At 36.9% G+C, this 14290-nt stretch overlaps 1 protein-coding gene across 1 annotated transcript in view; it reads right to left on the bottom strand.

Moving 5' to 3' along the window:
- The window catches only part of NDC1 (NDC1 transmembrane nucleoporin), a 48427-nt gene that overhangs the window by 28254 nt on the left and 5883 nt on the right, over positions 1–14290 (bottom strand). Inside the window, exons 4-10 of the mRNA XM_030870197.3 lie at positions 12597–12771; positions 11316–11454; positions 8030–8138; positions 6034–6085; positions 3913–4048; positions 2786–2878; positions 1162–1243 (exon numbers count right to left, since the gene is read on the bottom strand). Coding sequence (XP_030726057.1) covers positions 1162–1243; positions 2786–2878; positions 3913–4048; positions 6034–6085; positions 8030–8138; positions 11316–11454; positions 12597–12771 — 786 coding nt within the window. The remainder of the gene's footprint in view (positions 1–1161; positions 1244–2785; positions 2879–3912; positions 4049–6033; positions 6086–8029; positions 8139–11315; positions 11455–12596; positions 12772–14290) is intronic.

The raw sequence follows: 14290 nt of genomic DNA, 5'->3' as shown, positions 1-14290 counted from the left end.
TTATCATGTTGTACATTACATCCTTAGTACTTACTTATCTTATAACTGGGAGTTTGTACCTTTTGACTGCCCTCATCTAGTTCCCCCACCCCCACCCCTTGCCTCTGGTAACCACAAATCTCATCTCTATTTCTATGACCAGTTACATTTTAATAATATGTTCTCTGGCAGAGAACATGCCACCCTGGTACGGTTTACTTGAATATCTTGTGAAAACATTTAGTGTATAGAGAATTCTTAAGTAAACCTCAGTCTGCTAGAAAAGTATTGCTACAGTTAATTTTCCACAGCATCAGCACTGGATTTTTCATACTACCAAAAGGAGAGTGGCTCCAATCATCTATATTTTTATATAACTGGATTTTATTTCCATGTAACATGTAACTATAGGTTTATTTTATAATGTGGGAATTGGCGAGTTTGGCAAAATAATGAAGAGCTTATTACAGAGATGTAAAGCTACCCAGGTTCTGTCCCCACTGGTGCTAGGCTGGAAGGCTTTCCCTCTAGGAACAAGGCAGAGCACTACTGGCCCAGCTGCAGTCTGGAGGAGCTCGGTAAGTAACAATGAAGAAGTGTTTCAGAGTTGCCAAGAGTGTCCTTGGGCCTATCACCATCAAGTCTATTGATAGTTTCTTTTCACTTCTTTTTTTAAAAAGGAAGGCAAAGTTGCATGGCAGGAAGGGGGAGCTCTGCACTTAAGAGTCAAATAACAGAATTTCTTATTCCAACTCTGACATTAACTTTATTAAGCCATTTTAATCTCTCTCAGACTTAGGTCCTCCATAAGGATTAAACCATCTGATTTTTAAGACCCCTTATAGCATTAAAACTTCTGGGATTCTTAAACTGTACTTTTCTGCTCTAAAACTGTCAGCCTACCTCATAATTTCTTCAGGTGAAGGGAATGAGAGGACAGAAGGAAATAATATAAAAATTTAAAAATACTTTTCCTGGAAATATAATTTCTAACCACAGCAATGCAAACAGTTGTACAATGTTTAAATCAATACTTCATTTAATGGAAGTATTATTAAATATGTGTGATATTTAATGATGTGTGATATTTTAATAAGTATATCAAGCTCACCAAACTTTAAGTGGAACACTTTCTGCACACACATACTCAGTTCCTATTAGGTCTATTATTTTTAGCAATACCTGGCTGGCTAAGGCTAAAAACTTCTTGTCTTCGTGAAGGAGAATATTGAGAAAGCAACATCAGGTCCTGCAAGGCCAAATACTGAAAGGGAAAAAAATACACACTATTTAATTTTTTTAACCTCTATATAAAATCTTATTTATGAATGGGGCTCAATACTACATATCTAAGGGGAAATCAGTTGAAATTTTTCATGAAGGAAATACTTTTCAGAACCATAACCTTCCTTTCTAGACTTCCAGAACCTTCTTGCCTCTACCCTCTGTAGGCTACCCTAGTCACTGTGGGCTCCAGCTACCGAGGAACTACGGAACTCTCTGTGTTCCTTCCCACCTTATAGTGGGAAACTTAAAACACCACTTCCTCCTGGAACTTCCCTGGCCTCCCCGGCAAAAACATGTACTCACACAGCTCTCAACCATGGTACTTACCATAATTTATTGTAACTGCCTGCTTACTTGTCTCACCGGGTTCCACCCACTAAACTGTGAGGCAGGGACAATGTTTTGCTCGCTGCCACGTCCAAAAGCAGTGCCCAGGCACACAGTAGAGACACAACATATGCTGTACTTTTTTACTCAAAATCTTCATTTTGTTCCCTGGCAAACCACTTTACTCATCATTCAAGATACCATCCCTTCTGCGAAGGTTTCCTGCTTTGGTCCCAAGCAGAGTAAGTGGTTCCCACTGCACTTACCACAGTAAATTTTCATTATTTTGTGTATCTGCCTTTTCCATTAGGCTGTGCTTTGTCTTATTCATCATTACACCCTAAGCAACTAGCAGTGACTAACATCTGCCCAGTAAATAAAGATCTTTTAAATAACCAAATGAGTAACTGATATTTTTGTTTATCTAATAAATTAGTCATAATTGATATTTAAAGGTAATCAGAACCTTAGTGGGTCATTTTCTTATTAGTTTACAACTTTTCTAGAGTGTAATCCAAACTCTAGGTTCTATTTTAATTCTTTTTTAAGTACTATGACCTCTTAACAAGATCATGTATATTGTAGTTCTACTTTTAAAATTTCAAAATGAAACTTAAATCAAAACAATTTATTCTCACTTAGGTTGATTTATAAACGTACTGCAACTTCTTTAGACTCTTTTGATTAAAATTTGTTTTAGGATTATTATCATTATTCAAATTTTAAGAGAGTTCATTGAATATGTACACACTATCAAGTACTTCCTTTGATCATAACAGCCAACAATTCTATATGAGTGAAAATATACCTTAAACCAATGATTAAAAAAAAAAAAATCAGTGTTTTGTTTTGCTACCATGAAGAATTTGTGAAAAGCTAACGTATATGGTTGTATATCATTATATTTCATGCTTGAAATATTTTTATATCTCTCCTAAATATAGAATTAGTCTAGCTTATACACATACGTTGCAATATATACTTGCATCTTAGTCACTTGGAATGAAAACTGAAAAAGTAAACAGCATTTAATGTAGCATGTAGGTGATTTTTACAATACTTTTTACAGTATTAGAATATTCTAGGCCCTCAAAAAATATATCGAAATACTTAATTATGCAAACATTAAGTCTATTCCATAAGGTAAGTTAGAGATGACTGTGTAAAGACACAAAATGCATAGTTCCGCTACCTTTATGATGAGGGGAGGACTGCTGTTTAAAACTTTCGGGAGGCATTCATCTGACTCTTCTGAAAATGGTGGTTGAACAGGGAACAGACGAGCCTATCAAATATAATCAAATATAAAGACTATGGAATGATTATTTTCATGACTTAATTACATTCAGTAAATTAGCACTATTTGAAATTTATTATAAAGGAGACAATACAACCAAACTAACATCTTTAGTGTTCCTTGCAAAAACAGATTGCATTAAAATTACATGTACCCAAATACACTACCTTCTAACATGTTACTTTCCCAATTTTACTAGATCTCTGACTTCCAATAATAGAAACAAATTTAAGAAAAAATTCTCTGAAGTCACTGGAGGGTACAAACCTACAGAGATGGTAAAATAAAACAGAAACACTCATTTTCTAAGACAAACATTTGGATGATGAAGACAATGCAATTCCTACTCATTTAAAATCATTTCTTCAATATAAATTTTTAAAAGTTCCTTCAAAGAACAAGTATTTTGGGCTTCCCTGGTGGCGCAGTGGTTGAGAGTCCGCCTGCCGATGCAGGGGACACGGGTTCGTGCCCCGGTCTGGGAAGATCCCACGTGCCGCAGAGCGGCAGGGCCTGTGAGCCATGGCCGCTGAGCCTGTGCTCCGCAACGGGAGAGGCCACAACAGTGAGAGGTCCGCGTACCGCAAAAAAAAAAAAAAAAAAAAAAAAGAACAAGTATTTTATTGCCTTCCTTATATTTAAATATTTTAATACTGATCAACAGTATCTATATCAATAGCATGTAAAATTAATTTAAAATTCAGGCCGATCTAGTATATGCTCAGTAGAGAAATAGAAACTTTCAGATGAGAATTACACTATAGATAAAACATAGTAAGTACCACTAACAGTTCATTCAGTTTAGTTTTCAAACATTAAGAACACTAACACTGTTCCTCAGAAAAAAATACAAATAAATGATGGTTATAAAAGATACATGCCTTATGAAATCTCAGAAGAAAAACCAAAACCCAACTTCTCAAAATGGCTTTGGGCACAACAACATGCTGATCAGTGCTCTACTAAAAATAAACCTCTGCACTCCAAAACAGGAAAGTACTGACAAAAAATTCAATACTAACCTCTGTGGCATAGATTTTGAAGAGGATCCATGAGATGTACCAAGTCATCAGGACAAAGACACCACAGAGCCAGACATGGTAAAGTAATGAGAGATTCAAGAGGCCACTCACAGTGTCAAGAGGCCTATGAAACTGCCTGTGAAAGCAGAAATTACTATTTAATCCTGTAGGAAAAATACAATCTAAGCATTTAAGAGACATGAGGCCCTACACTGAGAAACAAACAAATCCTATTTCTAAATAATAATGGTGATAGATTCCTCTCCTTTTGTACCCTGTACAGTTCTTTCACTAATACCTTCTTATAAAGTACACAAGGGAGCCTTAAGGGAAGAGCAGACCTAAACTAGCTCTTAGTTTCTTGCATTCCAAATCTTCACTGTCACTTTCTATGATGGAAGAAGTCTCCCCTAGAGACTGGGTAAAATTTTATTATTGTTGTTTTGTAGCTTGATACTTAAAAACCATTCAGCATGACTAGCACCTCTCCTGGACCAGATTTCAGCTCTATCTGTATATGTATAAACAGTTTCATAGTAGTTAAGAACACAAAGTACTATCTAAAAATAACAAACTTTACTTTTAAAATAAGTTAAGAAACTCTGTTAGAATGCTAAATAAAGGGAATGCAGGCAATGTTACCAAAACCTTGAAGAGCTCAATTTGCAAAGTCATTATAATCCTACAATCATACTTAGCAATTGTGAAAACAGGACTAGAACCTCTGACTCTGCTATTTGTAAATGTTGTGATTTTGTTAATCACTTGACCTAACCTATCCTCAGTTTCCTCATCCATATGGTGGCATAATCTCTTCATTCTACCTCTTAGGGCTTTTATGAGATTTAAAACAGTTTATGTTAGGAGTGCCCAGCGTAGTACTTGACCTTCCTTGGGGTTGGGGTGGCGGTGGGGATGATAAAGTTTTTTTTCTGCTTTTAAATAAGCATCACTGAGGGCCTGGCATACATTAAGTCCAGAATATCAGGCACTGCCATACAAACAAAACATTTTTTAGGTGAAAGGAGGAAAAAAGTATTATATTAAATTTCTATCAATACCATTATTATTTTTTTCTTTCCATTTGACCAAGTATAAAACCTGGGCTAACATAATAAATGACCCACACGTTTGGTTTCATATATACTGATTAAGCAGAAGACAAAACTAAATTTTACCTAGCAACTTTTAAAAGTCAGGAATTTTTTGAAATCTACACTGGAGAAACCATAATACCTCAAACATCCATTAATGTCGATATTCCCACTCCTCAAAAGTGATAATAGTTACGATCATACAAAAGTATCACAGTGGAATAACCAATAATTAAAAGAACAAATACTAATAGAGAAGTTTACATTTATTCGCTAAATAAAGATTAAAGCTTTGCCTATGTGCAAAGTGCATAAGGAATAACTAGAACAATAAACCCCAATGCTGTCACTCCATTGCTACTTATGACCTTCAACTGGTCACGTGACCTGACTCAAATCTGGTTTCCTCACAGGTAAAATTAGAGTAAAACCATAGTATGGTGCTCATCTACCACAACATAGCAAAGAATGATTATTGAGGAGAAAAACAAAAGAGAGGTATGTCCATGCAACTCAAGAAATCCACTTATATAAAAGCTGTATCTAACAAAAAAGGAATTATCATTGCTTATTTTTGGGGAAAGGAACTAGGTGACTAGAGACAGAGGCCAACAGATTCACCATATACCCTTTTATATACCATTGGAATTTTAAATTATGTGAACTAAGTGTATTCAAAAATGAATGCAGGGGCTTCCCTGGTGGCGCAGTGGTTGGGAGTCCGCCTGCCAATGCAGGGGACGCGGGTTCGTGCCCCGGTCTGGGAGGATCCCACATGCCGCGGAGCGGCTGGGCCTATGGGCCATGGCTGCTGGGCCTGCGCGTCCGGAGCCTGTGCTCCGCAACGGGAGAGGCCACAGCATTGAGAGGCCCACGTACCGCAAAAAAAAAAAAAAAAAAAAAAAAGAATGCAATTTTTTTAAAAATTTAAAGGCTAAATCTAAATAAAACATCTGGAAAGTAGCAAACATCTAAAAGGATGGAGAGAATTAAAAGCATTAAAATTAGACTTTTCAGGATCACTTACTCATCTAACTGAAGGTCCATAGCAGTGCTAATCCAAGCTTTGGGAATGTGGCCTGAAATGAAAAAACACCATGCTATAATCATAAAAAGTTAATGAAACAAATCTTAATCATGCTTTGGAACATGAGGTGGATGAGATGACCAAGTAGACACCAAGACCTCAGTCAAAATGCTAGACTTTGATTAGGAATGGGCAGAAAAAGAGAGTAATTTCTAAATACAGGCAGTCCTTGCTTTGCACACGTCCAACATGTACATATTTCAGTTACTGTGGTTTAATAACACCAGCCTGCAACAACACAATTCAAATTTCAGTTACTGTAGCCTTAGCTGTGCATAACTGAATATAGCAATTCTAGCTTTTCAGTAGTACACAAATCAGTATATAGATAACAGATGGACATCCTTTCTTTCAAAGTCTGTTAGTGATTAGTCACTCACATCTGTTATTCAGTTCTGGCACAGACAGCAAAGCATGTAGTTGTGTTGCCTCCTTATCTGCCATGATAAATCTCCATGACACTTTACCAAAACGAAAAATTGAAAGAGGAAACTGGCCCAAAAGACCAAAGTGCAACAAAGAAATGAAAAGTGGTAACACTGGAAATCTGAATGAAACATAACTGGAATTAAAGAAGAAATAGTTGGCATGAATATGTTGACACAGCTGCTATGTCAGCCCAAATGTATTGATACAACAACAGGGGAACATCCAGGCTGATTGCAGTAGGTTAATAAAAAACAACAAAGTGTTAACATTAAAATGACAATTATAAAAGCTACGTAGAAAAATGGATTATATAAACTAAAAATTTTTTAAAGTAGACAACAGAATGGCCTATGCACAAATAGAACAATTTTGTAAAATTATTCCACAGAAAAAAGTAGGACCAGAAAATGTTATAGTCTGAAAACAGTATTTTAGAATGCTGGATTTTGTTTATATTAATATATGTTGCTATTGAGATTAAGGTTTCCATTCAACTTGTACTGTTCGTTATATTAAATAAGCTGCATCTTTGTGCTTAAAATTCATGTTAATAAATTCTACAATGTCCCCTTAGCAACAGGGTATTTCTGTTGTATTAGTTAGCAAGTTACAAAAAGTTATAAAAAGGAATATGTTATTTATAGAGTAATGACTAAATGATATACAATATTTTCTTTTTTTTAAAGGATATATCTTTTTATGTGGTAAAAAATACATTACAAAATTTACCATCTTGACCACTTTTAAGTGTATATACACTGTATGGCACCTTGTCATACAACAGCTCTCCAGAACTTTTTCACCTTGCAAAACTGAAACTCCATGTCCATTGAACAACTCCCCCTTCTCCCCTCCCTCCAGCCCCTGGCAACCACTATTCTACTTTCTATTTCTAAGAGTTTGACTACTTTATTTATTTATATATTTTTAAATATTTATTTATTTATTTATTTTGACTGCGCCAGGTCTTAGTTGTGGCACACAGGATCTTCGTTGCAGCACGCAGGCTCACAGTTGCGGCATGCAGACTCCTAGTTGTGGCATGCATGTGGGATCTAGTTCCCCAACTAGGATCGAACCTGGGCCCCCTGCATTGGGAGTCTGGAGTCTTACCCACTGGACCACCAGGGAAGTCCCTTGACTATTTTAGACACCTCGTATAAGTGGAATCATGTAGTATTTGTCATTTTGCGCCTGGCTTATTTCACTTAGTATAATGTCTTTAAGGTTCATCCATGTTGTAGCATGTGACAGGCTTTCCTTCTTTTTTAAGGTTGACTATTATTCCATTGTATGTATATACCACATTTTCTGTAACAATATTCTCTCTTAACTAGTCTTTGAACGTTTGAATCTAAATCTAAACACTTAATCGAAACAAGCAATCAGCTGGGCTAATCACATACCTACAATTGTAGGAAATATACAAATACAATCAAGAATGACTTTGATATTTTCTGAGCTGTGAGCTAATACATATACTGTATCAAAAAGCAGAAATTCTTACCAAGAAAATAATACACAATGCAGAAATTTCTAAGCAGGAACAGTGATTCCACACAACTATGCTTAACTAGCAAAGGCAGAGACCTCCTGAAGCGCAAGAACTTGTATTGCTGTGGAAGAAAAGAAAACCAGAATCAAATGACATTCAAACAAAGGTTCTTTTTTATTCCAAAGCAAGCACATAACTATAACGGTCCACACAAAAACATAATCACTGCATAAAAAGACAAAGTTTATTCCAGAGGTAAAAAAATCATCCATTTCAGATGTTAAAGTATTTAATATTTACATTATACAACATCTCATTGATATGAGATCAGAAATGAGAAAATTAACAATATCAATCTATACTTATAGTAAGGACTACAGAGATGGAGTAAGTACAAAAAACATAATAATAATTACAACAATAGCAGCTAACATTCTTTGGATGCTTTTCACATACCAGGTAGTGTTCCAAGCACTTTAAATGCATTAATCCATTTAAATCTCACAACAACCCCACGAAGGAGGTTCTATTATTATCCCCATCTTACAGATGAAAAAACCAAGGCACAGAGAGGGTAAGTAACTTAACCAGTGTTACCAGCTAGCAAAAGAAAAAATCTGCGATTTTAATGCAGGCAGGCTGGCTTCAGAGTCTGCAACCTTAAAGATAATGTATGCTGCCTTTACACTAAAACTTTTCACATGCTGTTTACAGAAAAATAGGAGGTAGTGAAGAAGACACGAGACTAAGAATTGGGAGACCCGAGTTCTGTGCTTCCTCTTTCTGTATAACGTTAAGTCAGCCTCGTCTCCTATCTAATTATCTGTGAGATAAGAAGGCTGAACCAGCTAAACAGCTCCTTAGTGGGTACCTTCCTATGCTAACAATCTAAGAGAAAAGAATCAAATATGAAAAAATACGAAATGTTTTTCCTGAAAAAATTACACTTCTTGTGAAACAAGGGTTGTCAACCCTAAAAATGCCAATGGAAAAAATAATTTTTAAATTATTGGAAAGAATCTAAGGAAACCCAATGAACCAAAGATGGACTTCCCAAATTCTGGTCTTCTTTTGTGTTTATATTAAGGCTGATCCTTCTCTAAGGATTTCAGAAGCTAAAGGACAGCAAAGAATTATAGTCCTTAGGTAGAGGTTATGTCTTCATACCACATCTGCAGATTCCCACAGCATCTTACAAAAAGCAGCCCAGGTGAAATGAATGCTTGATCACTAACCATACAGCTTCAAGTATCCTGATTTATTCAGATATTTTCAAACTCCAAGACATGGAATTGCACTATTCGATGCAGTTACTGGGTGCTACCACCATCTCACCTCAACCCCCTAATAAAAAGGGTACAGTCCCTAAACCATTCCTACTGCAGCTCTCACCTCCATCATCACTCTCAAGGGTCCAGAGAAGCTAAGGAAGCAGGCAGACATTTCAGTAGATACGTAGAGAACAGCTAATAAACCCTCTTCTTGCTCCCAAGCTGAAGTGTTTTTCAATTCCCTGTTGGGTTCTTCTGTGATTTGGCTATGAGCTACCCTGTGCCTATTCAAATATTTACTATGTGCCAGGCTCTATAAATCTTATCTCATTTAATACTTTCAAATAGTCTTGTTGGCGTATAACTTGCCAAGCCTGTCTTGGCATTAATCCATTTCTTTGTCCCCTACTCCATGCCAACGTTCTGCTTTTCCCTATCAGTCTGTCATTAAGAATTTAATAAGGGCAATAGAACTGGTTTTTGTAGCATAGGCAAGTTTATAGAAAAAAACCCTAATGGACTAATGGTAAATGGTTAAAATTACTAGATTTTTAAAAACATCTAATTTTTCATACTGTTATATGAAAAAAGTAGTTACTGAATAATATGTACAATATAAAACTATTTATGAAAATCCCACCCCACAAACTATGTACTATTAGAGCTACTATATATATAAATGTACAGTAAAGGGTCTGGAAGAATACACAAGAATGAATCTAAGATTTTATCAAAAGCTATTACAAAAAATTTAGTAGTCAAATGTTACAAATGTAACAGTACATGGTAGAAACAATAATTTATCAGTACTGTCAATCCTGGACTCCCCTTGTTCACTCTTACACACCCGTGATGTTAAATAGGTGGTTACTTTCAACACAAGTCCGTGGAGGAGCAAGATATTTGGGGGTAATCTCATTTTTCTCTAATTTTTTTTCTTCATTTCCTACATTCTTAACTATGTTTGGATCAAAGCTGATTCACCATGGATATTTCTATACAGGATTTTGGGGGGGTTTCTCCTTTTGAAATTCTGAGGTGGCAAAGCTGACACTCTGCTTTAATTCACCTTCACAAGATGTGAAGAATTTGTAAATAGGACTCTTTGTTCATAAACTCACAGACTGCAGGAAGATAAGGGCCAGATCCAGATAAGGACCAGATCCTGTGAGCACTGTCTCCTTGCAGTAGGTGTATTTTCATCAGATTGTTCTCAGGGATGCAACAGGCATGTGAAAATTTTAGTTAAGCCAGGAGAATCCTAATCCGTCACACTCTCACACACTCTTGTGGAACATCATTTATTTGCATACCCCTCCCTCCCTACCGGACTGCGTCCTAGTGGGAAGGGGCTGGTTCTAACCGTTTTGCTCCAAAGCCCCGTACTCAGCATGCCCTACAGCAGGAATGAAGCGAATAATAGCACAGTCAGGAATAGCAGCAACAGGCTGGGGAAAGCCTTGATGGCACCAGGAAAATCTCAACCGAACTTTCTCTCTCCTGCCAGAGGAAGAGTCAGCTCCTACCAAACTAGTAGAATTTTTAAAACCTATCCCACTCAAACCAGTCAAAACTGTTTTATTTATGCACATCAAGCCTTGTTCTGAAAAGGATTTGAGATAGTAACTGACATATTCTATACTTAGTTGTACATTCTCAAGCTTATGAGCTTCTTAGGTTCAAAAAGAAGCTGGCAGCTGCACAGAGGTACTTTGCATGAATGTCATCATCATCCTCCCCCAGCCCTGCTAGGTCACAGCAACTGCCACTACCTAGCACGGAGGGGAAGAGTGGAGCAAAGAGGTATTCTGAGAGTGGCAGCAGGAAGGGCAACTGCAGCTCTCAAACAGACACTGAAGTCTCATGAAGACAAAGATCTACTCTCCAAATGGCATTTTGAGGATCTCAGTCCTAAGTTTTGCTGATCAAATCTTGAATTAATCAGATGATGCCAGTTATATATACAAACACCAAGGCAATTTTAACTCTGCCAAATTCTGTAAAGTAATACTCAAATCATAGCTTACCTGTATGATGGGAAATGGAAGATAGTTCATGTTGTTAATAAAATACAGGAGGCTATAGCTATAGCCCATAAATGCTCCAGCCAGCAGAAAAAAAAGGTGATACTCATTTAAGCAGGTTTGTGCAGCAGGGCTATCTAAGCTGAAGGGGAAAAGTTAGGTTATTAATTCAACAGTCAGGGACACATATTACTACTTTAGGCTTATTATTTACTGAAGGCAAAGCTTTGACTTAATTACTTAAGAAATGCCCCAAATTCTAACAAAGGGGTTAAGTGTGGGCAAAAGATTAACAAAACCCTTTTCCCTGATGCATGAGAACTTGACCTTTAGTTAATGCTCTAGCTCTGCTCCTCCAGAAATCTGGTAAGGGTAAGAAAGTCCCCTGTGACAGTAAGCAATGGTGCTTTTGAGTTGGTAAATTGCATCTGGACTGAAGAATTCGAAATAAAGGCTATAACCTGATAGAGATGCTGTAACTTTGGGCTTCTCTCTGTGTTGCTCTTATAACTAGGCAATCCCTCAGGGGGACTCTTTTCACTAAAGAAAATTTATTGCATTAGGAAAAAAACTTGTCTTATATAATGTAACTGGGGGACAAAAGGAAATCAAGTATTCAGTAGCAATCATGAATACTGTCTTAAAGTCACTGGATAACAGAGAACTTAAGATTACTTTTTTGACTTTTAAAGTCAGAATATAAACTTGAAATTTACATCAATGCCATCTGGTCAAGAACTGTATAAGTTTCAAAATTATAAAAGTACTCTACTGAAGAAGGTATTTTTAATTATTAAAAATTTTTTTCTTCATTCTTCTCATACTGTCCTTCCTTCAAACCCCAACCGAAATACCACCTCCTCCATGAAGCCATGTGTGGATTCCTCCCTGCCTTCTGAAGCCCCAGATGTTTTTATCTGCACATTTCACTTTCTTCCTACTAAATACTATTTCTCATACATTCCTATTTCTCTCCTATTATATCTATTTGCGTCCAGGTCTTAAATCCCCTACTGTTCTCAACTCTCAAGGAGCTTACAGTCCATGTGTGAATCATTCTAACAAATCCAAGCATTTAGCATAGTACCTTGTACAAAATAAATGGTTTAAAAAAATTGTTGAATTCAACAAACATAAAACATCAAAAACATTCGATATACATAAAAAAGCACTTTTTACTGAAGTCCAGAAAGTAAAGAACGTCCATAAACTATTAATGTATATAGGTCACTTTGGGCTTAGTAACTAAACAAGCACCCTTAGAAAAAGTATATGTAATATTACCTCTCAGTAACAGTGCAGGGAACCACAAGAAAACTGTATTGACCCTTGGTTATCACCGCAGCACACCAAGCCATCGTCATTCCCATTGCAGCATGAATAAAGGAGTGCATGAGCTGCTGAGGATGAATGATCTTCCCTATCAGTGCCAGTCTTGAGCAAGGAATGGAAGGCACAACTGCAAACAAAACACGTGACTGTGGCTTTATAATCTGCAGCATATGAAATTAGAGGACTTAAACTATTCCCTCTCATCTTTGCACAAATACGCCAAAGGGCAGGAAGAAACCCAGAGTCACTGTATAGTACAGAAAAATACCAAGTTAAAAATTCTTAGTTAAAATAATTTGAAAAAAGACTGAATACAAACAGATGCACAAAGAAAAAGAAAAACCAAAGGATCTAGAGAGGTGAAACCTAAGTATAGTATGATTAACATTTTTCAATTCTTTTTAATTAAGATTTCCTGATAGCTCAAATAGTGCCTACCCTGGCACTCCCTTCACTGCCATAAAGGAATAAACAATAATAATTTTAAGACAGTGCTTGCCCTCCAGCAAGTTATCTTTATTTCAGCATTTTAAATTGTCAATATATAGTCCATCTGTGAAAAATAAACCACAAACCAGGTAAATAATGATAACACTGAATACTAAAATAAATGCTTGCATGGGAATTTCTAATACCGCTCTGATAATCCTAAAAGGTTTTCAGAAGTGAGCTGGGGGAAGCAAGTGTGGGTGGGAGGTGAGGGGTGCTGACTTTTGAAAACAGTTGGCACAGGGTTCCCTGGCCTATCTTTGTACACATTCTCCTTTTGATACATACCAAGTAAAGAGATTGTGGGGAAGTACAAAATTAAGTATAAAGGGAGAGGGCTTAGGTGCTTTACAATTTGGGGAAGAGGCTGCTATCACCTTCCCCTCCCCACCAGAAATGCCCACAAGGCCTACTGACTGTGTAACTGACTTACATTCTGACTCATACTCTGAACATACCAAAGCTTCTCATGTCATTAAGTCTTTTTATATGATACGCCTTTTCCCTAAAACATCATTTTTCTTCTGTGCCTACTTAATACAGCTCATTCTTTAAGGTTTGGTTCAAGCATCACCTCCTCCAGGAAGCTCCCCATGCTGGGTAAATGGTGCTTCTATATACGTCCATACTATCCACGTATTACTGTCTTTCTCAGCATTAATTGTGATCCCCTGGGGAAAACTGGGACCATACATCTCTTATCCCCACACAATGCATGGCATAAAGTAATACATAAGGAATGTTGAAGGAATGAGCCAAAGTGACTAGTCAGGCTTTAAGAATGACTAGATGGGGACTTCCCTGGTGATTCAGTGGTTAAGACTCCTCGCTTCCAATGCAGGGGGCACAGGTTCAATCTCTGGTCGGGGAACTAAGATCCTGCATGCCGCATGGCGAGGCCAAAAAAAAAAGAATGACTAGCTCGAGAGCCCTTGTCTGGCATCTAAATCTAGATTACCCAGGTACATGGGACAGTGTGAAAGAACACATGCTGTAAACCAAGGGGTTCTGTAGATGGCGTGAATAGCAAAAGGGATCCATCAGCCAGTAGTGCGGGATTAGAAAAGCAAAGGAAAAGGGTGTACTATAAAATCCAGAGAGCAATGTGAAATTTTATACCATATCTAACAAGGAAGTACTAAAGAGCTAAAAAGAAG

The sequence above is a fragment of the Globicephala melas genome, chromosome 1, assembly GCF_963455315.2.
Source record: "Globicephala melas chromosome 1, mGloMel1.2, whole genome shotgun sequence".
In the NCBI taxonomy this organism is placed as follows: Eukaryota; Metazoa; Chordata; class Mammalia; order Artiodactyla; family Delphinidae; genus Globicephala; species Globicephala melas.
This window is presented reverse-complemented; position numbering and strand designations above follow the sequence as displayed.